Source organism: Carcharhinus amblyrhynchos, chromosome 7 (assembly GCF_965287045.1).
Source record: "Carcharhinus amblyrhynchos chromosome 7, sCarAmb.v2.hapA, whole genome shotgun sequence".
In the NCBI taxonomy this organism is placed as follows: Eukaryota; Metazoa; Chordata; class Chondrichthyes; order Carcharhiniformes; family Carcharhinidae; genus Carcharhinus; species Carcharhinus amblyrhynchos.
Genome location: NC_137330.1, coordinates 115,889,986 through 115,917,433, shown reverse-complemented (window position 1 = coordinate 115,917,433; position 27,448 = coordinate 115,889,986). Strand labels below are relative to the sequence as shown.

At 44.1% G+C, this 27,448-nt stretch overlaps 1 protein-coding gene across 4 annotated transcripts in view; it reads right to left on the bottom strand.

The window, feature by feature from the left end:
- The window catches only part of kif6 (kinesin family member 6), a 430,254-nt gene that overhangs the window by 260,033 nt on the left and 142,773 nt on the right, over positions 1-27,448 (bottom strand). For all 4 annotated transcript variants that reach the window (XM_080192988.1, XM_080192989.1, XM_080192991.1 and 1 more), the window contains exon 10: positions 13,242-13,345. In XM_080192988.1, coding sequence (XP_080049114.1) covers positions 13,242-13,345 — 104 coding nt within the window. The remainder of the gene's footprint in view (positions 1-13,241; positions 13,346-27,448) is intronic.

Sequence of the window (27,448 nt, the reverse complement as noted above, 5' to 3'; positions counted from 1 at the left end):
CACCACCACTTGCAAGCTCGCCTCCAAGACACTCACCATCCTGGCTTGGAAATGTATCCCCATTCCTTCATCCTGGAATTCTGTCCCTCACGGTTCTGAAGGTCAACCCACAGCATGTTGACTGCAGCAATTCAAGAAGGCAGCTCACCACCAGCTTCTCAAGAGCAACTAGGGATGGGCAATAAATGCTGGGCAGCCAGCATTGCCCGTGTCCCAAGAATGAATTTAAAAAATGTGTCGGAGGGGGCAGGGTGGTGTCCTTATCAGTGGGGGGGAGGGGGGATGCATTTTTTTTCAATCGCAGATCGTGGTACTCTTTAAAAACGATGCCCAATCACCAAAGAGCCGATGATAGCAGCTCCATCAGTCCCCCATCCTGCCAGCGTGACAGCGTGGGCCACACCGGGAGATTTCTTCTGCAAGAATGCTGCAAAATGTGACAAGAAAAGCTAGCTGGGCAGTCTGCAAATAATGGAAAATTCCATCTCTTGGGTATGATGCCATATACAACATCACTCACCAATCAGGCTCACATGTGGAGCACGAATTAATCAAGATTGATGCACTACCAAAGGATTTCTTGCACTAATAGAAACATAGGTTGGCTCGGCACAAGAGAAAGGGTAGAAATTTAGGAAGGCAACATTGAATAATATTTTTCCAATATTTGTTAGATATAAATCAGATATAAACTGCTTTAACAATAACATACAAGTTTAATTTCCTTTCAATAATGAATCACAAATATTATTCCATCCAGATGATTAACTGAGCATCTCAGGAGTCCCAGTTCAATTAATTAAGAACAAACTGAGTTGCACATTACTTGTTGATGGCTCACCAGCACCTCTCTTCACTCCCTTCACAGCTGCTAAATTATCAGATCAGCACAGTATTTTTATGGTTAGTCCAGTTCAGTTTCTGTTCAGTCATAACCCTCTGGCAGTTGACAGAGGAGAATTCAGTCATGGTAATGGCTAAGGTTTCTCTTTTTACAGATCATAGAAATCATAGAAACTCTACAGTGCAGAAAGAGGCCATCTAGCCCATCGCATCTGCACTGACGACAATCCCACCCAGGCCCTACCCCGATATCGCTGTACATTTACCCGTTAATCCCTCTAATCTATCCATCTCAGGACACTAAGGGGTAATTTTAGCATGGCTAATAAACCTAAACCACACATCTTTGGATTGTGAGAGGAAACCGGAGCACTCAGAGGAAACCCACGCAGACACGAGGAGAATGTGCAAACTCCACACAGACAGTGACCCAAGCTGGGAATCGAATCCAGGTCCCTGGAGCTGTGAAACAGCGGTGCTAATCACTGTGCCACTGTGCCACCCCTAGATGTTCATTGTGTAACACGAACATTGCTTGCCATTTATCAGCCCGGCCTGAATGCTGTCCAGGTCATGCTGCATATGGACATGGACTGCTTCAGTATCAAAGGAGCTGTGAATTGCGCTGAATATTGTGCAAACATTCCTATTTCTGAACTTTTGATGAAGGGAAGGATGTAGCAGCTGAAGACGGTCAGGCCTTTAGAACATTATCTTGTGGAACTCCTGCAGCGATGTCCTGGGACTGAGATAATTGACCACATGTCTGTGGCTCTGGTGTCACTGGTAGGCTAGACTACTTTAAGATGGTTGACTTAATTTACGAGGCTGCATTTGTGACCAGATTTTGTTTTTATAACAATTGATGATGGATGTTGTGTTCATCATTACTGAGACCAGTGTTATTTTCCAGGTTTATTTAATGAATTAAAATGTCACAAGCTGCTGTGGTAGGATATGATGAGCCCATGTCACCAGAGCATTAGCTTGGGCCTGTGCATTACTAGTCCAGTGACATTATCAGCAACTCCAGATCAATGAATGGCTGGGAAAAGATCTTAGTATTGCCCTCTTCACACCCCACCCTAACATTCACCACGATTATCAGTTCAGAGGGGCGGCACAGTAGCACAGTGGTTGGTACTGCTGCTTCACGGTGCCAAGGACCTAGGTTCAATTCCCGGCTTAGGTCACTGTCCGTGTGGAATTTGCACATTCTCCCCGTGTCTTCGTGGGTTTCCTCCAGGAGCTCTGGTTTCTTCCCACATTCTGAAAGATATGCTGGTTAGGTGCACTGACCCGAACAGACGTCGGAGTGTAGCGACTAGGGGAATTTCAGTGTCAATATAAGCCTCCTTGTGACGAATAAATGATCTTTTTAAGAATGCCCAACAGAGAGATGTTCAATCCAGAATGGTCAAAAGAATGATTTTTCAGATAACAACAGGAAGGGGGAGCATTAGTGATATCTATGTCAGCCACTAAGGAAGGGGAGATGTGAATAAACATATTTTGTTTGAAAAGCAAATATTTAATACGGGAAGTGCAGGTACAAAATCATTTGGCTCCTTTTTCAAAATCATTTTTGTTGTCCCAAAACTGTGAGAGTGACTGCTGCTGTGTAAAGTCTACAGTGCCATGAGGCACCACCAGTTTTATCGAGAATATCAACTGCAATGTCAGAATTAATTTAAAAATCAACAGTGACTGCCCCGTTACGAGAAATCGAGAGTGGGATTCTCCCAAAATTTGTGCATGCGTCCCAACATCATCACGTGCTTGCATAATATTTTGGTCGCTGGGCACATGCAAGAGTTGGAAGCGTGCTGGCTGACAACCAATCAGGCAATTTAGTCCATAAAGGGGCAAGTTGAATGCAATATTATGCTTTCAGTTTGCTTTTACAGTTGACGGATGGGCTGAATAGCCAGGTGGGCTTTACCTTTTAAGTTTCAACCTCAACCTCTTATATTCATTTGTAGGACATGGGCAACACTGGCTGGGCCTACAGTTATTGCCCATCCATAACTGCCCTCCATTTTAGAGGGCATTAAAGAGTTAACCACATTGATGTGGCTCTGGAGTCACGTGTAGGCCAGATCAGGTAAGGATGGCAGATTTCCTTCCCTAAAGGACATTAGTGCACGAGTTGGGTTTTTCCAACAATCAACAATGGTTCCATGGTCATCTGTAGAATCTTAATTCCAGATATTTTCTATTGAATTCAAATTCCACCATCTGCTGTGACAGGATTCAAATCCAGATCCTCAGGATATTAGCTGAGTTTCTGGACTAATAGTCTAGTGATAATGCCACTAGGCCATTCCTCCCCTACGGAAGAACTGTCCGGGATGAAATAAATTTGAAAAGATGTTTGGGGAATGAGGTCTGTGTTAGAATGTGGTGCCTGGACACCCTTGGTATAACATTTCCTTCACAATGTATTATAATATTTACAGGTCTGCAGCTCCCAGACAGTGGGTGTCCCCTGAGGGAGCACATTGTAAGCGCCAATACACTCCCTCCCTTTTCTCAGCCCTCTTCCTGACCACCATCCCCGCTCCCCCACCCCACCCCCCCTCCAACCCCCCCAAAAAGCAGCACTGGGCCTTTCCCAACGCTCATTTCACACTGACTGCCTGTTAATTAGCCAGCCAGTGTCAAGTCATGTCCAGGGAACGCCGCAGCCAGAAGCCACCTTTTACACTCACTTCCATGGGCGCGCGTGTCCGGGAGACAAAAAATTCCAGCGGATGAGTTTTGGAGGTTTTTGATGTTACTATATTTACCCCAAATAACAACGGTAGTCATTAATTTGTTATATGGCCAGAGCGGCCTACTTTTTGCGTTCAATTATATTGTCATGCACACTGCTTAGCTCCTTTAAGCCATAATTCTTCTGTTTAGTAATGTCTTGCATCAGCACCTACCCACATAGCTCAATATTTCAACAGTGTCTCTGCTGCAAAGACAGGATTGTGAGGAATTTGCTGTTTGCAAAGCTTTCAGCCTTATCTGCTATTTTACAGGAAAACCTGTCTTCAATTAGCCCGAAAGCAAGCTGACGTGTTTTACATCCACGTGCTTGTGGACATGATTTACACAAATTGTATAAACAATATGTTGGCCAGTCTTTAGGAGGTCATTGGCACATCTTTACAAAATGTCTACTCTTGTTTTTCTGCTAAATTCCTGCACAGATCTTTAACTCTAAGGTGGCTCTGTTAGAAACTCCCTGGATGATGCCTCTTTTTGTGTGGCTGATGCCATTATAAAGCAACTGTCAATCAAATATATTCAGTATTCTTTCTACAAGATGTCTTACCTTTCCTAAACAGCATCAGCAATGTTTGAACAGCCAGTGAGATGAAAGAAGGTAGGAGGTGTGTGTGTGTGCGGGGTCAGTGGGGGTTAGCAGCAAAGCGAATGAGAGAGAGAACGAGCATTTACATTATGTCTAATCAAGGAGGTATTGTGGCACAGTGTAGTATCCCTGCTTCTCCACTTCTCCAGCTTCCACCCTAAACATGTTAAAGAAGCCATCCCCAGCGGACAAGCCCTCTGTGTACACAGGATCTGCTCAGATGAGGAGGATCACAACAGACACCTCCAGATGCTGAAAGATGCCCTCATAAGAACAGGGTATGGCACTCGACTCATCGATCAACAGTTCCGATGCGTCACAGCGAAAAACCGCACCAACTTCCTCCGAAGGCAAACACAGGACACGGTGGACAGAGTATCCTTCATTGTCCAGTATTTCCCTGGAGCGGAGAAGCTACGACATCTTCTCTGGAGTCTTCAACATGTCATTGATGAAGACGAACATCTCGCCAAGTCCAGCCCCACACCCCCACTTCTTGCCTTCAAACAACCACACAATCTCAAACAGACCATTGTCAGCAGCAAACTACCCAGCCTTCAGGAGAACAGTGACCATGACACCACACAACCCTGCCACGGCAACCTCTACAAGACATGCAGGATCATCAACAAGAATGCCATCATCCCACATGGAACACCATCCATCAGGTACATGGTACATACTCCTGCAACTTGGCCAACGTCGTCTGTCCGATACGCTGCAGGAAAGGGTGTCCCGAGGCATGGTACATTGGGGGGAGCATGCAGATACTACGACAACGGATGAATGAACACTGCTTGACAATCACCCAGGCAAGACTGTTCTCTTCCTGTTGGCGAACACTTCAGCGGTCATGGGCATTTGGCCTCTGATCTTCGGGTAAGCGTTCTCCGAGGCGGCCTTCATGACACACAACTCAGAGTCGCTGAGCAGAGACTGATAGCCAAGTTCTGCACACATGAGGACGGCCTCAACCGGGATCTTGTCACACTATTTGTAACCCCCATGACTTGCCTGGGCTTGCAACATCTCACTTACTGTCCTATCTGGAGGCAATACGCATATCTTTAACCTATGCTTAATTGCTACCTCCACTCACATTGTCTGTACCTTTAAGACTTGATTAGCTGTAAAGACTCACATTCTAATCAGTATTCTGTAAACTGAGTGTGTGTCTTTATATGCCCTGTTTGTGAACAGAACTCTCTGGTCACTGACGAAGGGGCAAAGCCCCGAAAGCTAGTGGTGTTTGCCACCAAATAAACCTGTTGGATTTTGATCTGCTGTTGTGAGACTTCTTAGTGTGTCTGAGCCAGAAGTCCAGATTTGAGTACCACTCCAGGACTTGAAGGCCAAGGAAGGTGCATTCGTAATGTGACCAACGGGTTGAGTATCAACCTGCAAAACCTTTCCAACGCACATCAATAACGGATGGTAAGAGCAGGAGATTCCTGGTCAGACATGCTTGATGAAAAGTGGTATCCCTCAAGCAATTAGCCTGAGCAACCTGTTCCAGATAAAATCTCGCTATTGGGAACAGATGAACGCCTGCGTGTGCAGCACCAGGGAAAAGAAACAAACAAACTGTCTTGTCATTTCTTCAGGTAATCCAAACGTTCTTCACAGCTAATAATTACTTTCAATGTACCACCACTGGCATTATGTAGACACAAGTAACAGCCAATTTACACACAAGGTCTCACATACAACATATGGGATGACTCCAGTTACTCTATTTGCTGAAACAAAACCGGGAAAAGCTGGAAAATCTCAGCAGGTCTGACAGCATCAGTGAAGAGGGAATATAGCCAACGTTTCGAATATGAATGGCCCTTCATCAGACCCCCAGACAAAGGATCATGCTGACTTGAAATTTCAGCTCTATTCTCTCTCCACAGATGCTGTAAGTCCTACTGAGATTTTCTAGCATTTTCTGTTTTTGTTTCAGATTCCAGCATCTGCAGTATTTTGCTTTTAATCTATTTGCTGGTATTGGTTGAGGGAAGAATGTAGAAAACACAATTGGAAAGTGTTTGAAGGAACTTCTTTCAATATCAACCTGAGCAGGCAGATTGGCTTAACTTATCATCCAAATGATACTCTTCCAAAAAAGAGCACTTCCTGAGATTTGTGTTGGTGTCAGTTAGATTTTGTAAAGAAGTCTTGGCAATGTCACTCATCCCCATTGCCTAATATTGCAGTAAAATGCTGTACAAAGCCACCCTGATTAGAATTTAGAGGAAGGAGGATATTAGGATTTTGCATCATAAAACTATAATGCATAATAATTGTTAGACATGTGGATACTTATGTTTGATTTTTTGAGATTGCCAATGTCCTACATCCCTGTAGAAGGGTCATATGGATTCAAAAGGTTAACAATGTTTCTCTCTCCACAGATGCTGCCAGACCTGTTGAATTCATCCAGCATTTTCTGTTTTTATGTCATGCATACAAAGTTCAGGTCATGATGTAATCCATAGTGAGATATGAAGTGTAAGGTACTGTCAACGGCATAACCTTTAGGAACATTAACATACAGAAGGATCTGGGCGTGCAAGTCCACAGTTCCCCACAAGTGGCAATGAAGATGGCCAAGGTGATTGAGAAGGCGGGGCATTGAGTACAGAGTTGGGAAATTATGTTGTAGCTATATAAAACCTTGGTTAGGCGCATTTGGAGAATTACATGCAGTTCTGGTCACCCCACTATCAGAAGGACGTGGAAGCTTTGGACAGAGTGCAAAGAAGATTCACCAGGATGTTGCTTAGTCTTGGGGGGGTGTTGACTATGAGGAGAAGTTGAATAAACTAGGATTGTTTTCACTGGAAAGACAGAGGCTGAGGAGAGACCCGATAGAGGTCTACAAAATTATAACAGGCAAAGGCAGGGTGATAGTCAGAGGCTTTTTCCCAACGTGGAAATGTCAATTACAAAGGGGTGCAGGTTCAAGGTGAGAAAGGGAAAGTTTAAGGGAGATGTGCGGGGGAAGTTTTTCACGCAGAGAGTATTGGGTGCCTGGAACACGCTGCCAGAGGAGGTGGTGGAAGCAGGCACATGAATCGGGAGGAAATAGAGGGATATGGTCCGAGTAAGGGCAGAAGGTTTGTTTTAGTTTAGTTAAGGTATCATGATTGTTTCGGGCCTGGAGGGCTGAAGGGCCTGTTCCTGTGCTGTATTTTTCTTTGTTCTTTATTCAGACTGTGCTTAAGTAGGACAAACATTGAAGCATTGCAGAAAATACTAGAAAATTTCAGCAGGTATGACAGCATCTGTGGAGAGAGAATAGAGCCAACGTTTCGAGTCAAGATGACCATTCATCAGTGCTTTATCAACTCAGTTGATTCCTTGACAGTCATATCAACACCATCCTCGAGATTGAGAGAGGCAATGCAGGGGGGGAAAGCAGTTTAAAAATAGGTGAGACATTTTAATGGCACTGAATAGCATGCTGGGATAGTCCCTCCTCTTGAAAGGCAAGACATTTCATTAATATATTTAAACCTGGTTCCTAAATTTCACCTGGGAACCTGTTCTAAAATTAACAGTAGCTAGCTGGGTTTCAGAGAGCTCTAGTGAAAGGGAGATGGGAACTGCCAGCTCTAGATGATAAATGCCTTTTTTTCCTTAAACAGCACTCCTTATTGGCAGGAACAGAACATGGCCTCTAGCCATGTAATAAAGCCTTTGGCTTCCTTTCTTCCAGTTATTGGATCTCTTTCTCTCCTCTCTGCTGTGGTTGATAACCCCACCCCAAAGTCCCCAATCTCTGTTTCCCAAAAAGTCCTGACAGCAGTCTCTTGCCACTGGTTTCCCTACCAGCTTCCAGCTGCCAGCTGCCTGCCAATTTATTACAACAAGTTCCTGCTGTTCAACTCCGCAGGACCTCCATGTTTCCAGATCCTTCTCCACCTCTTGAAATATTGAACTAATTGAAAGTTTAATGACATTTAATGAATTTTAATGAATTTGGAAGGGGGTGAGTGGGAATTTAATCAGACCGGAGGGTGACCCTTTGGCACCCTGCTTTTTTCCAATTAATGCCAGGGCAGGAAGATTGTGAACTGCCCTGCTACTCTGCCACCAATTAAGATTCTTAAGTGGGCAAGTCCAAAAACATAAGGGGATCCCTTGTACAAAGGCACTCAGTGCCACAGACCCAGGCCACAGGTGAGTTTGCTTTGGCAAAGGGTCATCTGGACTCGAAACACCAGCACTTTTCTCTCCTTGCAGATGCTGCCAGACCTGCTGAGATTTTCCACCATGTTCTCTTTTGGTCACAGGTGAGTGAGGGCAGGATGGGCTCATGGGGGAGTAGGGCAGGCCTTACCAAAAGGAGGCAACATAGAGCACTCGCCTTGTCTCCAATGAGCAGGTGAGATCCACATCACTGCCATTGTGTTTTGGAATGGAGAAGCGTAAGGAAACAGCTGTTGAAGATGAACCTCAGTTGGATGAATGAAAATGGGTTGAATCAATATCTAAACGGGAAAGTAAATGGTCCCACTAATTTCTTGGTTGAATTGTCAACTTTGAGTTAGTGGTAGCACTCTCGTCCTGAAGCCAGAAGGCTGTGGGTTCAAGTCTCACTTGATAACTTGTGCACATATTCTACTTTGATACTTCAGAAGGACTGCTGCACTGCCAGAGCAGCTATCTTTCACAGGGCATGAGATGAAGGCACTCATGGACATTAATAGATTCCTTGGCACTATTTCAGTGAAGACCAGGTGAATTTTCTCAGTGTCCTAAACAATACTTTATCCCTCAATCTCACGAAAAGGAGATCATTGAACCATTATCATATTCTGAATGTGGGAGCTTGCTGTGTGCAAATTAGGTGTCGCATTTCTGACAGCATCTATGCTTCAAAAGTACCTCTGACTGTAAAATGTTGGGAGGCCTTTAGTTCATGAAATGTACTAAATGATTGCAATATTTATTTTTTCTTTGAAAGTACACGCACACAAACTAATTAGGGCTGCAGCAAAACGGGCAAGATGGCAATTTTCAAAGCATGCTGGGATAACTGGCCAAGTACAGAAACAGACAGGCTACAGCCTTAAATGAATATTGGACAGACGAAACAGGCTGCAGCTCCAGACTACAGAATACACAGGACATAGGCCATCTCAAAGACAATGGATACTTTCTGATCAAACAGCATTCTTTACCAGACACAGGGGCTCCTTAACCCTGGGGCACCTTAACCCTTTATTTGGGGAGAGAGGTATGCGACCTATGTGCCTCCAGCACCTACAGGCATGGCCACTGCATACACATGCAGAGATCGGTGTGGCAGCACCTGGTTGGACTCTTATCGATCTGGGTGGTCAAACCCAAATCGATTGATTGGCAATAATGAAGTGATTGCCCTAAAGGGCGGGAAACCAATGAGGGATAAAAGGTGCTGCACCACAGAAGGATCTTTCTCTCTCTCTCATGAACAAAAGAACCATGAGAATGAAGAAGAGGCAGGAACAACGGCGACTACCATCAGCAACTACCACCATGAGGGGAGCCACCACACCCGATGACGGAAAGAAGATCAGAGCTAGCGTATCAGAGCAGACCGAATGATCAGACTACACCGAGGACTACAGAGACCAACATGCAAATAAAGGCCAATATCTACCTGGGTATTTGCCAGTCACTTAACCATTAAGTCAAGATCTAGTATTGAACTTGAACTTTAGTATTCTGTAAATAACTTATATTGATTGTGTGAGTGATTAATATTAACTGTGTGTGTGAATAAATATTAACGAGAAGTCGAGTCAACATAACCCTACCACCGTGTGAGGGTTAAAACACACTGAGTGGTAGCAGGCTCAACAGGACGAATAGCCTGTTTGTGTTGTAACTCCTATCTACTTCTTTGGCAAATTTCTGAACATGCAAAGCTGAGAAATGCAGCTGCTACAGAGGGAGATATATTGCCCATTTGGGATGTGGAAAGGCAAGATTCTGGCCCCTCTCTCTCTCTCTCTCGATGGTGCTGCTCCCAAAAAGGAAATGTTATTGCGACCAATTCTTGCAGCAGCGCTAACACTTGAAATAATATTGTAAAAATTAAGTTTCTTTTTACAGTGCAAGGAAGGGAATTTTGTGCCCAAAGCGATTAAAGATGTAATTGCTTAGAACAGAAAAACTATCCCACATTTTTCAACAAAGGTCAGTAATGAGCATTCCCAACCCAGGTGGAAATCAGATTAGATGGAATGCAAAGATTCTGCTGTTACCATGTTTACAATGGCAAACAGGAGTCGAGTCGTCAAACCAGCAGTCAAAGTCATAAGATTGTTGTGAATACTGCAAAGTTCGATCATTCAGAACAGAAGCATATGTGTCAGTGGATCGGCAGCCTTGCCACTGAATTCAATATTCAGACTTCCACCACCCTTTGAATGGAGGACACTGAAGAGATGCATAAAAGTGTTAATGATGGAAATTTGCAATTCAAACGAAGAAATATGGAAATGCATACCGTTGATAAACTACGATTGTTTTCGCTACAAAGACGAAGGCTGAGGGGAGACCTGATAGAGGTCTACAAAACCTCTAGGGTGGTGAGTGAGTGGATTTTGCTGCCGTCAGTGGTGGTAGAGGTGAACTCACTGGGGTCTTTTAAAAGACTTCTGGATGAGTATATGGGATTTAAAGGGATTGGGAGTTACAGGTAGTTCCATGGCTTGGTAGGTATGGATGTGATCGGCGCAACTTGTGGGCCGAAGGGCCTGTTTGTGCTGTAGTGTTCTATGTTCTATGTTCTAAAACGATAAGGGGCATATTCAGGGTGGATAGTCAGAGGCTTTTTTCCAGGATGGAAGTGTCAATTACAAGGGGGCACAGGTTTAAGGTAAGAGGGGGAAAGTTAAACAGAGATATGTGGGGCAAGTTTTTCACGCAGGGAGTGGTGGGTGCCTGGAACGCGCTGACAGAGGAGATGGTGGAAGCAGCAACATTAGCAACAATTGATAGGCGTCTGAACAAAGAACGAAGAAAATTACAGCACAGGAACAGGCCCTTCTGCCCTCCAAGCCTGCACCGGCCATGCTGCCCGACTGAACTAAAACCCCCTACCCTTCTGGGGTCCATATCCCTCTATTCCCATCCTATTCATGTATTTGTCAAGATGCCCCTTAAAAGTCACTATCATATCTGCTTTCACTACCTCCCCTGGCAGCGAGTTCCTGGCACTCACCACCAGCTGTGTTAAAAAATTGCCTCGCACATCGCCTTTAAACTTTGCTCCTCGCACCTTAAAGCCACGCTCCCAAGTAATTGACTCTTCCACCTTGGGAAAAAGCTTCTGACTATCCATGCCCCTCATAATCTTATAGACTTCTTTCAGATTGCCCCCTCAACCTCCGTCATTCCAGTTAGAACAAACCAAGTTTCTCTAACCTTTCCTTATAGCTAATGCCCTCCATGCCAGGCATTAGACTGGTAAATCTTTTCTGTTTCCTCGCCAAAGCCTCCACATCTTCCTAGTAGTGTGGCGACCACAATTGTGGCGATCCCAGGTGCAGCCGAATAATGTTCTCTAAAGCTGCAACATGACTTGTCAATTTTTAAACTCAATGCCCCAGCCAATGAAGGCAAGCATGCCGTAAACCTTCTTGACTACCTTCTCCACCTGCATTGTCACTTTCAGTGGCCTGCGTATCTGTACACCTAGATCCCTCTGCTTATCAATACTCTTAAGAGTTCTGCCATTTACTATATATTTCTTCTCTATATTAGACCTTCCAAAATGCATTACCTCACATCCGGGTGATTAGGGAGGGAATAGAGGAATACGGACCGAGTAAGGGCAGAAATTTTTTATTTCGTTCAGGCGTCACAATCAGCATAGGTTTGAGGGGCCAATGAGCCTGTTCCAGTGCTGCATTTTACTTTGCTCTTTGTTATTCTGATTCTGATGAAGGTTCATATTTGAAATGTTGAGGTTAAAGTTCTTTTTCAGATGCTACCTGCTTCCTGCATACTTACCGGATTTTCTGCTTCTTATTTCACCATGGTACCACTCAAACATAGAAACATAGAAGATAGGAGCAGCAGGAAGCTATTCAGCCCTTCGAGCCTGCTCTGCCATTCATTATGATCATCGCTGATCATCCAACTCAATAGTCTAATCCCGCTTTCTCCCTATTACCTTTGATCCCATCGCCCCAAGTGCTATATCCAGCTGCCTCTTGAATACATTCAATGTTTTGGCATCAACTACTCCCTGTGGTAATGAATTCCATAGGCTCACCACTCTTTGGGTGAAGAAATATCTCCTCAGCTCCTTCGTAAATAGTTTACCCTGTATCCTCAGACTGTGACCCCTGGTTCTGGAATCCCATACCATCGGGATTATTCTTGCTGCATCTACTCTGTCTAGTCATAGAGTCATAGAGTTTTACAACATGAAAACAGGCCCTTCGGCCTAACTTGCCCATACTGCTCCTTTTTTAAACCAATAAGCTAGTCCCAATTGGCCACATTTGGCCCATATCCCTCTATACCCATCTTACCCATGTAACTGTCTACAGAAAAATAAACAATCGGCAGTTGGGACCAAAATGGGAATCAAGCAAGGGCTCGTCTGGGATTTGAACCCGGGACCTCTCATCCACTCAATCAGTAAATCCCCCCAAGTGACAATCATACCATTGGACCAACGAGCCTCTTAGAATTTTATAAGCTTCTATGACAGCCCCCCTCATTCATCTGAATTCCAGCAAAAACAATCCTAACCTAGTCAATCCCTCCTCATACATCAGTCCCACCATCCCCAGAATCAGCGTGAAAGAACGATACATCCTATTAAGGGAACACACATTATCTGGTTGCAATATTCCAATATCAGCAAAATCCAAGAAACACTCTAACCTAGAATTTTAATGATATATTGTACGTTAAGAAGGACGAGTGCTTCATGCATTTTTACGTCTCAAAATTTTACCAGAAGCAAATAAACTCATTTATTTTACATTTCTAAACACTAGTTATTCTGTCAAAAAAATACTTAACAGGCAATAGGTACTTTTGTTTTTCTTCCTGTGAGAGATCATCAGTCCTTGTCTGCCCAGTGACCAGGGCGAGCTCATCTTTTAGCTGCTGGATTTCCTTCTTTAAGCGAAGAATCATCTGCAAATGGGGACAATAAAAAGGGAATTTGAAAAAAAGGACAGCTGGAATCAGTTTCCTGATGTATGTTTTCTTGGGCTCTCTTTGCATTGAGCCAAATTTTTGTCTCATCAGCAAAGCTATAAATTAAAATGATATTTTATACAAAAATTACTATTGTTGTTCCCAAAATAAATCCATTTTGAGGTTATAAAAAATATGCATTATGAAAATCTTCTTTGGTGTCATAAATTCCTGTTTTTCATCTGACTTGCAAGACATTCCTTGTATGGAGGAACCGTGAGTACAATCAATTCCTATTAATGTAAACCGGTATGCTAAAGATCTTGTTCACCTGTCAGGACTCACTGAACAGACACACACGTTGATGTATTTGTCTGCAATGGGGTACCATTACCACTCTGACTTTTCCCCACAACAATCAATAAAGAAGGCAGTTAGTGTCTTTTTAGTATGAACACAGCTTCGCAGTTATTTAGGTCATTTCATATGAGTTTGGCCTTTTTAACTTGGTCACTCTTTCCACGATCACTGCTGTTTGTGAACTTGGCGGAAATAGGCACCAATTGCCTCGTTGCACAGGAGTGTAGAATCCAACTTCCTTGGCCCAGATCTAGAGTAGAAAGTCAGAGACTCACAATAGGCCACTACAAAGCCTGATGGGGTTATCCAGCTAACTCTAATGAAGAACAGATGCCAGTGCACACATTGGTTTGAGAATTATGTTCATGATTAGCTTTGAGTGAAGACTCCCTTGTAAGCCTTTGTAGGAGGATTAAGTTCAGGTCAGATCATTCTGCTCCTCATTAATACAATCTCCAAAGAGCTGGGTTTTCCAGCGGTGGAAGGGTGGATTCAATGGGAAATCCTATTGGCAGCGGTGGAACCAGAAGATCCCACTGTCAGCCAACAGCAGGCTGCCTCCAGCCACTGAGGTACACATCGCTGAGTGGTTCTGCCCATTATATTTGGTCCCTTCATCTAAGTCATTAATACAGATCATAAATAACTTAAGTTTTAACATCCTAGAGATCCACAGTTATTTTCCTTAGTCATTCCCCTTCTCCATACACGTAGAAGCTCTTACAATCAATTTTTGTATTTCTTGCTAGTTTACCCGCTTACTCTATTCTCTCCCATTTTATCGATGTCATTTTGCTGATTTCTAAAACTCTCTCAATCCTCAGGCTTAAAACTCTTCTTGGCAAGAAGACACATCTTTTAATCTAAAACTATCTTTAACCTCTTTAATTAATCACGGATGAATTTCTTTCCCTGTGGAGCATTTATTTTCGCAAAACAATGCACAATCATTGAGAATTATTGCCTTAAATGTTTCCATATCTTATTTATCTACCATCATATCCTTTAATTTCCCAATCTACCCTAGCCAACACACCTCTTCTCCTTTGCATTTTAAGTTCATTTACATTTAATACCCTAGTTTTGGAGACTCTCAAATCTTATTGAGTACACAAAGTGGATGTTAGATCTCTGTATAATTTCCAACAAATTCAAGGTCCAAAAATTGGTGGATATTTTAGTTTACATTAGCCAGTGTCCAATTCAGCAGTTGTTCAGATCAATTGTGAGCCCAAAAGATAAAACAAGTGTATTGGGTATACATCTGGTTCCCAGACATTCATCCCTCTTACTAATTACAAGCCATAAGTCGAGAAGAGGACAGTAAGAAGTCTCACAACACCAGGTTAAAGTCCTACAGGTTTATTTGGAATCATGAGCTTTCACAGGGCTGCTACTTCATAAGAACATAAGAACATAAGAAATAGGAGCAGGAGTAGGCCATCCAGCCCTTCGAGCCTGCCCCGCCATTCAATAAGATCATGGCTGATCTGTCGCTGCTCAGTTCCACTTTCCCGCCCTCTCCCCATAACCCTTAATCCCCTCTCCTATCAAAAACCCATCAACCCGCGTCTTAAAAATATTTAGCGAGGCAGCCTCCACCACTTCAACGGGCAGAGAATTCCAGAGATTCACCACCCTTTGAGTGAAGAAGTTCCTCCTCAACTCCGTTCTAAACCGCCCCCCTTTTATCTTGAGGCTGTGCCCCCTAGTCCTATTGTCTTTTTTGAGCAGGAAGAGTCTTTCCACCTCTATCCTATCCATCCCATTCATCATCTTATATGTCTCAATGAGATCTCCTCTCATTCTTCTAAACGCTAACGAGTACAAGCCCAGTTTATTCAGCCTCTCCTCATAGCTCAACCCCCTCAACTCCGGTATCAGCCTAGTGAACCTCCTCTGCACTCCCTCCAAGGCCAAAATATCTTGGCGCAGGTGCGGCGCCCAAAAATGCACACAGTACTCCAGTTGCGGCCTCACCAATGCCCTATACAGCTGCAGCAAGACCTCCCTACTTTTATATTCAATCCCCTTCGCTATGAAGGCCAGCATCCCATTCGCCTTCCTGACCACCTGCTGCACCTGCAAGCTGGGTTTTTGCGACTCATGCACAAGGACCCCGAGGTCCCTCTGCACCGTCGCCTGCTGCAGTTTTTCGCCACGTAAGTAATAGTCCTTCCTACCATTCTTTCTACCAAAGTGGACCACCTCACACTTGCCAACATTAAATTCCATTTGCCATTTCCTGGCCCATTCGCCCAGCCTATCTAGATCCTTCTGCAGACTCTCCACACCCTCCGCACAATTTGCCGTTCCCCCAATCTTGGTGTCATCAGCAAATTTCAACACTCTACACTCGGTTCCCTCCTCCAGATCATCTATATCAATGGTAAAAAGCTGAGGCCCCAGCACCGACCCCTGGGGCACTCCACTAGTCACCATCCGCCAATCCGAATAGCACCCGTTGACCCCCACTCTCTGCCTCCTATTTGACAACCAATCCTCTATCCACGCTAACACCCTACCCCCAACTCCATGTCCCTCGACCTTCTGCAATAACCTCTTGTGAGGCACTTTGTCAAACGCCTTCTGAAAATCTAGAAAGACCACATCCACCGGCTCTCCTCTATCCACCGCCCTAGACACATACTCATAGAACTCCAGTAAATTTGTCAGACACGACTTCCCTTTAATGAAACCGTGCTGCGTCTGCTCTATCAAGCAATTCCCTTCAAGATGCCTCGCAATTTCCTCCTTAATGACAGATAATCACGGAGGCACAGTGGTTAGCACTGTTGCCTCATAGTGCCAGGGATCCGGGTTCGATTCCTGGCTTGGGTTGCTGTCTGTGTCGAGTTTGCACATTCTCCCCGTCTCTGCCTGGGTTTCCTCTGGGTGCTCCAGTTTCCTCCCACAGTCCAAAGATATGTGGGTTAGGTGGATTGCCATGTTAAATTACCCCTTTGAGTCAGGGGGCTGGCTAGGATAAATGCATGGGGTAATGGGGATAGGGCCTGGGTTGGATTGTGGTCAGTGGAGACTCGATGGGCCCGATGGCCTCCTTCTGCACTATAGGATTCTATGATTCCATCACTCACCTGAGGAAGGAGCAGTGCTGCAAAAGCTCATGATTCCAAATAAACCTGTTGGACTTTAATCTGGTGTTGTGAGGCTTCTTACTGTGCCCACCCAAGTTCAACACCAGCATCGCCACATCAGAGAACAGGACAGATTTCCCACTTTCAAGCTTCAGTAAAAAGGAGTCATAGTGCTTGTAGTACATGTGGGTGCCAACGATGTAGGCAAAATGCAAACTGAGGATCAGGGGAGGGAGTATGAAACGCTGGGAATGGAATTAAAAAGTAGAACCGACAAGGTGGTTATCTCTGGGCTACTGCCTGAACCGAGTGCAGACGGGTGTAAGGTTGATAAGATTAAGGAAGTGAATGGGTGGTTCAGGGATTGGTGTGGGAGGAATGGGTTTGAATTTATGGGGCATTGACATCAGTATTGGGGTAGGTGGGACCTGTTCGGGTGGGATGGGGTTGGTCTGAACTGTGCTGGGACCAGAGTCCTGGCGAATCGTGTAAATAGGACTGTAGAAAGGGCTTTAAACTAATTAGCGGGGGGGAGGGTGCGAGGGTAGGTGACATTACGGGGTCTAAAGTTAAGGAGAGGGTACAGGTAAGGGAAGAGGCCGAGGATGTCCCAATAATAGAGGGAGTAGGGGGCGTGAGTATGGTTGGTGGCGTTACGGCAAATAGAGTCCAGGTGAAGGCTGGGATGAAGGCACTTTATCTAAATGCATGAAGCATTCGGAATAAAGTGGATGATCTGGTGGCGCAGATCAGCACAAATGGATATGATCTGGTGGCCATTACAGAGACGTGGCTGCAAGGTGACAGGGACTGGGAGCTGGGTATCAAGTGTTTAGGAAGGATAGGCGGGAGGAAAAAGTGGGGGGCGTAGCTCTGCTGATTAAGGATAGCATCAGGGTGGTAGCAAGGCATGATATAGGAACCAAAGAGCAGAAAGTGGAATCGTTGTGGGTGGAGATTAGGAACAGCAAAGGGAGGAAGACGCTGGTGGGTGTTGTCTATAGGCCCCCAAATAATGATATGGAGGTGGGGCGGGCTGTTAACGCGCAAATAAGTGCGGCGTGCAGGAATGGGACGGCGATAATTATGGCGGATTTCAATCTACATATTGATTGGTCGACCCATGTTGGACGCGGTGGGCTTGAGGAGGAGTTCTTGGAATGCTGCCGGGATAGTTTCCTTGAACAGTGTGTGTTGGAGCCGACGAGGGAGCGAGCTATCTTGGATCTGGTGTTATGTAACGAGGTGGGTAGAATTAGGGACCTTGTGGTGAAGGATCCTCTTGGGGAGAGTGATCATTGTATGGTGGAGTTTCTGGTGCAGATGGAGGAGGAGAAAGTGGGTTCCCAGACACGTGTCCTTTGTTTAAACAGAGGGGAGTACGGAAGGATGAGAGAAGAATTGGCGAATGTTGACTGGGGGAGCGCGTTGGAAGGTAGGTCTGCTGAGGAGCAGTGGAGGATCTTTAAGGAGATCTTTCTTGGTGCTCAGCAGAAATTTATTCCGATGGTTAAAAAGGACCGTAGGAGGAGAGGTAATAAGCCGTGGATAACGAAGGAGGTGAAGGAAAGTGTTAAATTAAAAGCGGAGGCGTTTAGAGTAGCTAAGAGTAGTGGGCGAGAAGAGGATTGGGAGAGGTTTAAATGTCAACAAAGATTGACAAAGAAGTTGATAAAGAAGGGTAGGAGAAACTATGAAGCTGGGCTAGCGCTTAATATAAAAAAGAATAGCAAGAGTTTTTATAAATTTACAAAAAGGAAGAGGCTGGCTAGGGTGAACGTTGGACCCTTAGAGGATGAGAGGGGGGACTTAGTGGTAGGGGATGGGGAAATGGCTGAGGCCTTGAATAACTTTTTTGTTTCGGTCTTCACGGAGGAGGACGTGAATAATTTGCCGAGTGTTAGCGATGGAAAGATGGTAGGACAGGAGGGTCTCAATGACATTATTGTTACTAGAAAGGCGGTGCTCAACAGACTAGAGGGACTGATTGTGGACAAGTCCCCAGGACCAGATGGAATGCATCCAAGGGTTCTGAAAGAAATGGCGGAGGTGATAGTGGATGCCTTGGTGGTTATTTTCCAAACGTCGCTGGATTCCGGGAAAGTGCTGGAAGATTGGAAAACGGCTAATGTTACGCCGTTGTTTAAGAAGGGTGCCAGGCAAAAGGCAGGGAATTATAGGCCGGTTAGTTTAACGTCTGTTGTAGGTAAAATGTTAGAATCCGTCATCAAGGAGGAAATAGCAAGGCATCTTGAGAGGAATTGCTTGATAGAGCAGATGCAGCACGATTTTGTTAAGGGGAAGTTGTGTCTGCCAAATTTACTGGAGTTCTATGAGGATGTGTCTAGGGCGGTGGATAGAGGAGAGCCGGTGGATGTGGTCTTTCTTGATTTTCAGAAGGCATTTGACAAGGTACCTCACAAGAGGTTATTGCAGAAGGTAAGGGGGCATGGAGTTGGGGGTAGGGTGTTAGCGTGGATAGAGGATTGGCTGTCAAATAGGATAACACCAGGTTTTAGTCCAACCTATTTATTTGATAATATACTCACAAGCTTTCGAGGGACACCCTCTTCGTCAGGTGAATGGAGAGTTCTGGCCTCAGACAGAGCATATAAAGCTGTGTTTACTGTGTTTACGCCAGTCCAACGCCGGCATACCCACATCATGTCAAATAGGAGGCAGAGAGTGGGGGTCAACGGGTGCTATTCGGATTGGCGGTTGGTGACTAGTGGAGTGCCCCAGGGGTCGGTGCTGGGGCCTCAGCTACTTACCATTTATATAGATGATCTGGAGGAGGGAACCGAGTGTATGGTGTCGGAATTTGCTGATGACACCAAGATTGGTGGAACGGCAAATTGCGCGGAGGGTGTGGAGAGTCTGCAGAAGGACCTAGATAGGCTGGGCGAATGGGCCAGGAACTGGCAAATGGAATTTAATGTTGGCAAGTGCGAGGTGGTCCACTTTGGTAGGAATAATGGTAGGAAGGACTATTACGTGGCGAAAAACTGCAGCAGGCGACGGTGCAGAGGGACCTCGGGGTCCTTGTGCATGAGTCGCAAAAACCCAGCTTGCAGGTGCAGCAGGTGGTCAGGAAGGCTAATGGGATGCTGGCCTTCATAGCGAGGGGGATTGAATATAAAAGTAGGGAAGTCTTGCTGCAGCTGTATAGGGCATTGGTGAGGCCGCAGCTGGAGTGCTGTGTGCAGTTGTGGTCGCCGCACTTACGCAAGGATATTTTGGCCTTGGAGGGAGTGTAGAGGAGGTTTACTTGGCTCATGCCAGAGTTGAGGGGGTTGAGCTATGAGGAGAGGCTGAATAAACTAGGCTTGTACTCGTTAGAGTTTAGAAGAATGAGGGGAGATCTCATTGAGACATATAAGATGATGAATGGGATGGATAGGATAGAGGTGGAGAGACTCTTCCCGCTCAGAAAGGACAGTAGGACTAGGGGGCACAGCCTCAAGATAAAGGGGGGGGTGGTTTAGAACAGAGTTGAGGAGGAACTTCTTCACGCAAAGGGTGGTGAATCTCTGGAATTCTCTGCCCGTTGAAGTGGTGGAGGCTGCCTCGCTAAATATTTTTAAGACGCGGGTTGATGGGTTTTTGATAAGCGAGGGGATTAAGGGTTATGGGGAGAGGGCAGGAAAGTGGAACTGAGCCACGACAGATCAGCCATGATCTTATTGAGTGGCGGGGCAGGCTCGAAGGGCTAGATGGCCTACTCCTGCTCCTATTTCTTATGTTCCTATGTTCTTAGATTTTCCCAGTTCTGAGGAGAGGGTCCACATCCAAAATGTTAATTCGTCTGTCCTCTCCACTGATGATATCTGAGTGTTTGCAGAACTTTCTGCTTTTAGTATTAATTTAAACTTAACCCACCCAATCAGCATGGAGCAGGTTCAGGTCAGATTCTGCCCAGAGCCAACTCAGCAAATAATTGGGTGGGCATACACCAGGCATCTGACCCAAAGCCATCCCATTACAATTGAGTTAGATGAAAATTAGGGATTTTGTTTCAGATTTTGATCTCTTGCAATATCTTCTGGGGGATTTAATTCGGGAATAAATGTTGGCCGATGCATTGGGAGAATCTCCTGATCTTCACCATTAGGAAAATTTGGGTTTTGACTTAGAACATAGAACATTGAACATTACAGCGCAGTACAGGCCCTTCGGCCTTCGATGTTGCGCCGACCAGTGGAACCAATCTAATGACCCTCGAACCTAAACTATTTCAATGTTATCCATATGCCTATCCACTGACCATTTGAACGCCCTTAAAGTTGGCGAGTCTACAACTGCTGCAGGCAGGGCATTCCACGCCCTTACTACCCTCTGAGTAAAGAACCTACCTCTGACATCCGTCCAATAACTACCACCCCTTAATTTAAAGCTATGTCACCTCGTGTTAGCCATCCAAGGGAAAAGGCTCTCACTGTCCACCCTATCCAATCTTTTGATCATCTTGTATGCCTCAATTAGGTCACCTCGTAACCTTCTTCGCTCTAATGAAAATAACCTCAAGTCCCTCAGCCTTTCCTCATAAGACCTTCCCACCATACCAGGCAACATCCTGGTGAACCTCCTCTGCACCCTTTCCAAAGCCTCCACATCTTTCTTATAATGCAGCGACCAGAACTGTACGCAATACTCCAAGTGCGGCCGCACCAGAGTTTTGTACAGTTGTAACATGACCTCACGGCTCCGAAATTCAATCTCTCTGCTAATAAAAGCTATCACACCGTACGCCTTCTTAACAACCTTATCAACCTGGGTGCCAACTTTCAGGGAGCTATGCACATGTACCCCGAGATCTCTCTGCTCGTCAACACTACTAAGAGTCCTTCCATTAGCCCTATATTCTGTACTCCTATTACTCTTGCCAAACTGAATCACCTCACACTTTTCCATATTAAACTCCATTTGTCACCTCTCGGCCAAGCTCTGCAGCTTATCTCTGTTCCTCTGCAAACTGTATCATCCATCCTCACTGTCTACAACTCCTCCGACTTTGGTGTCGTCAGCAAATTTACTAATCCATCCTTCTACACCCTCATCTAGGTCATTTATAAAAATGACAAACAGCAGTGGCCCCAAAACAGATCCTTGAGGTTCACCACTTGCAACTGAACTCCAGGTTGAATATTTTCCATCAATCTGTCTTCTATCAGCTAGCCAATTCCTGATCCAAACTGCTAAATCACCCTCAATCCCCTGCATCTGCATTTTCTGCAGTAGCCTACCATGGAGAACCTTATCAAACGCTTTGCTAAAATCCATATACACCACGTCAGCTGCCTTACCCTTATCCACCTCTTTGCTCACCTTTTCAAAAAACTCGATAAAGTTTGTGAGGCACGACCTAGCCTTCACAAAACCGTGTTGACTATCCCTAATCAATTTATTTCCCTCTAGATGATTATAAATCCTATCCCTATTGATAGGAGAGTGCTTACTGATTCCACCTCTAGTTTTGGACAATGCAGAAGATTGATCGCAATTACAGCATCTCATTTGATCCTGAACTGGGTTTGCAACTCTACATCCTACCCATTGTGAAGATCGCCTGCATCCATCTCTGTAACATCATTCTCTTCCATGCCTGTTTCACTTAACTGCTGTTGAAACTCTCATCACTTTCAGTTCTGACTATCCCACTGCTCTACTAGACAGCCTCGCTTTCTGCTGACACGGTAAACTTCACCCCATCCAACCTTTAAGGCCAGTGCTCTACCCTGTCCAGCTTAGTCATCAGCTTAATTTTGTCCTCCCTCTTATTATGCTGGCCTTTTGAATTCTAATCTTTAATACAATGTCATCGGAGTATCCCAATTTTGTATGTAAGGACGTACAAGGAGCTTTTCATGGCCTATATTATCTAGTGCATTTAAAAACTATCATACCACCTCTCAACTATCTCCTTCCTCGAGAGAATGCGATCAATCTACATGTGCGCTCCCTTAGGTCAGTGCGGTGGCACTGCTGCCTTGGTGCCAGTGACCCAGGTTCAATTCCGGCCTTGGGTCACTGTCTATGTGGAGTTTGTATGTTCTCCCCATGTTTGCGAGGGTTTCCTCCAGGTGCTACCATTTTCTCCCACATTCCAAAGATATGCAGGTTATGTGGATTGACCATGCTAAATTGACCCTTAGTGTCAGGGACATAAGCAGGGTAAATACATGGAGTTATGGGGATAGGGCTTGTATGGCATTGTTGTTGGTGCAGGCTCGCAGGGCTGAATGGCCTCTTTCTGCCCTGGAGGATTTTATGATTCTATAAAATCCAATCTCGCCAATCATTTGAATAATCCAAGTGATCAAATAATGAGCCAGACAGAAATCATCAAATGAGTGATAATAACTGCTTACAACTCTATTCAATGTAGATCAACTACAATTCAGGGACTGATCTCCATGTGACAAAACCTTTCTATTAAATATATCATTATTTCAAAGTGCTGCTTTCACTGGCCAGATAATGAGTTCTTGATGATTAAATTTCCTTTGTTCTCGGAAGCAGCCAGAATAACAGCACTCTGCTGAGCTCTGCTGGACTTGCAATGGGCCGTGGCTTGTTTTAATAGACCCATTCACCTATACAAGGAATCTTATGATTGCTTCAAGCAACCACAAGGGATATCTAAAAATCACTGGCAGAAATGTGGCCATGCTTCTGGCATAGTTCGGGTGTGGGACATAGCAGCGCAAAACTGGTCACCTTGCCTCCAAATTGTAACCCAAAACAGGCACAACATAATTCAATCTCTTTCTACTGTGTACTCAATAATGGTTTGATATTAGCTCATTTACAATCAGAATTCTAATCTTTAATGTAAACATTGTAATTTAAGTATTCCAATTTTTATTTGAGAAAATATTGAAATAATAAACTAAACTTGTCAGCAACTTGAATAATAAACAGAATTCGACAGGCTCTCAAACTTATTTAGAATTATACAGAACCAGCATTTAGTCTCAAACTTGAATATATTGCTATGTGGACCCGTTTGACAGTTAACGGTTTTGCAGACAGGACACGTAATATACTTTCTTGAAAGCTAAATTATGGGGATTACATAGAAAATTCTTTAATAGCAAAAATGATGAGGGGCCAATGGTAACTGACACCTGCTCCATATGTTAGGCATTGGAAGCTGAAATGAAAGCAATACTCTGGGCAATTTTTAAATTCCCCTCTTAAATGGCTTGCATTGACCTCACTGCAGCAGGTTTCAAACTTTGGAATGTTCTACAACTGTGAGTTATTTAATATATAATTTGTACAGAGTTGTCTAAGATGTTTTGTATCTTCAACAGTGAGATGTACCTGCCTAGTGAAGCAGTTAAGGATACCTCATTGAATGTTTTTAGGCAAAGATAGATAGATTTTTGAACAGTAAAGGAATTAAGGGTTATGGTGAGCGGGTGGGTAAGTGCAGCTGAGTCCAGGAAAAGATCAGCCATGACCTTATTGAATGGCAGAACAGGCTCGAGGGACCAGATAGCCTACTCTGCTCCCAGTTCTTACATTCTTATGTTCTTATGTCTGGAGTTGGACACTTGAATCAAAAATGAAAATAACTGAGGGCAAAGATCTGGGGTGCAATTTCACCACCAGTTCACGCCATGCTCCTGTTGCAGCGAAGATGGAGAATTTGGCATCCAGCCAAATCTTCATTCAAAAGAGCGGAATGGGACAATCCCACCGGCATGAACAGTCAGAAAATTCTGGCCCTTGATTTTTACAGTGAGCGGTAATGTCTTTGTTTTAATTCATGGGATGTGGGCACCACTGGGTAGGCCTGCGTTTATTGCCTGTCCCTAACTGTCCTTATTCAGAAGGCATTTTAAGAGTGTCATGAATGTGCCCGCAGGTACAAAGCCACCAGCTTTTCAAAAGGTATTTCACAGGATGTGAATCGCAATGAGATTGTACATAGACCAAAAGAAATGCATCGTCCTGCTAACAGAAATCACTTTGGGTAAACGATTAGGTGTAAAGATTCACATTCTAATCAGTAATCTGTAAACTGTCTGTGCTGTTATATGTACTGTCTGAGGCCAGAACTCTCCATTCACCTGACGAAGAGGGGAACCTCGAAAGCTTGTGAGTTTACTATCAAACTAAATCGGTTGGACTTAAACCTGGTGTTGTCAGACTTCTTACTGTGTCATCCAGGGAAGACATACATAGTTAATCTTTTAGTACTAACAACAACTGAAGGGACAGACAGCCAAATATACGGAGAGAAACTTCAAAGGGAAACAACTCTATCATTGGCAACCTTTTCGTGACAGCAGATGCCATATCCCATCTAGCAGCCTGTAAGCAGACCAGAAAAAGGAGTGCAGAAACCTTCGTGAAGGTAGTTAAAATTATATCTTCACTGAACAAAGAGATGTTCCCCAGAATAACTCCTCAACAGTGTATTCACTGTAAGTTGGCTTTTATTTATAGATCGATTGAATTGGATATTGTTTGAGAAGAGGGAGGTCTTAAAGAGTTCAGATCTTGTAAATGTACTTTGAAACAAAAAGGGTCATTTCTATTTGAATTTTGTGGATGTGTTTAGTTGTTCATACATAACTGTCTTGGGTTATTAAAGTTCTGTTTGTTCATATTTGTCTTTTTTTATTGTCATATATCATTATTCAGTATTAAGACTGTTTTCGATGGATCTCACATGTGGCTCCTTACACCATTCTTGTAAACAGAACTATAAATCACCATGAACTGGCTGGGACACACTCACAGGTAACATCAGCTAGGTTCACGACAAGAATCAAACACGTTGCTGTGGTCTGGAGTCACACATAGGCCAACAATCAACAATGGTTTCGTGGTTAGACTTTTAATTCTAGACTTTTTTAATATTGAAATTTAATTTCACCAGATGCCATGTTGGGATTCGAATCCAGGTCCCCAGAGCAATTTCCTAGTCTTTGAATTACTAATCCAGCGCAATTACCACAATGCCACCATCTCTCCAATGCCCTAATGTTTAAAATTTCCCTTGGTTTTATAAAACACATTTATAAAAATAAAAATGTTGAGACAAATATCTTCTTAGTGAAATCTGCAAGCAACTCAAGTCATTATTGCAACTGATTCCAGACAAAAAACATACCTGATCCAAGTATGAAATAACAAATGAAATCAAAACTTCCCATTCATTCTTATTACATTCAATTCCTGATCCAAGGACAATAATTGAAGTACAAAATCCTGATCCACACACAAAATGTTCCCCATCATCCTGTTTTTAAGCTCTGCATGATAAAATACACCATCTCCACTGCCAAATTTCACCTGCAGACAGAAATTTGATCACTGCTGTGTAAAACAAGTTTTTGTTCTGAGGTCTCAGTTGAGGCTGAATTGCTGAATGACCTGTGGCAACTGACTGTTTACATCTGCAGTTTTCAGAAGTCATGGTTTAGGTTGAACCTTTCTTGGCAGGGTGCCTTTTATCTGGAGTCAACCGTGTTAAGAAGCATTAGTGGTCAGTCCACATTTTGAACAAGAAAGCACTGGAAAGTGAGCAATATCGGTCGATCAGCTTTGGGAAATCTTTCAAAAGCAACCTCAATACGCTGAGAAACAGTACACAGAGTCATAAATGATGATGTAAAAAGAAAATCTTTTTGTACTTCAGAAACAAATGAAATATCCTTATGTAAAAGCAAAATACTGCACATGCTGGAATTTGAAACAAAGCTCCGGCAAAGGGGCATCCAGATTCGAAACACTGGCTCTATTCTCTTTCATCGCAGATGCTGTCAGACCTGCTGAGATTTTTCAGCATTTTCTGTTTTTGAAATATCCTTGTATTTATAGAATAAAAACAAAAAAACTACCTTGAAGAGCACTTGTTACATCACAGCATCACTTCACACGTCACAACATTCAGGGCTATGGGCCAAGTGCTGGTAGATGGGGTTAGGTGGGTGTTCAGGTGTTTCTCACGTATCGGTACAGACTCGATGTACCGATCAATGGCCTCTTCTGCACTGCATGATTCTATAAAAAACTGCAATCATCGTTTATAACGCTTCCACCAGAGAGGTGACTTTAACATCTCACCTTTCATCAGGCTGAAAGCTACCATTATTCCAATCTTTGACGTGGTTTATACATCAAAGAATAGCTGTTTTGCATTTATTATCTAATAAATTTTGGGCTCACCCCAAGATCGGAAAATTCCACCGAGGTCAATGGACCTTTACAATGGTCCACCTCTGCCCACTACAATTCCCATGGTGGGTGGGACAGGAAAGTTCTGCCCATGGGCTTCCAACTTGAATGATGAACTAGCCATTTAAAATTTTGTTTTCAGTGTTTCTTAAATAAAAATATACGTGGGAGTAGGAGGGTAAGGCAACAATTCCTAACGTTGAAAGGTATGCAAAATAGAACATATTTTCAAAAGGCATTCAGCAAGATGCCACACTAGAGCCAAATTTTTCCAGCCCCACTGTGGCAGGACCCAATGTAGTGGGCCAGCCAAAATATTCAGCAGGATGATCCGGTGGCAGTCGGGGACAGAAAACCGCAGCCAAGACATTCCTAAAAATTAGGGGTGGAATTTTCCCATCGCACCCACCTTGGGAATCGTAGCAGGTAGAACTGAAAATTCGGTGGA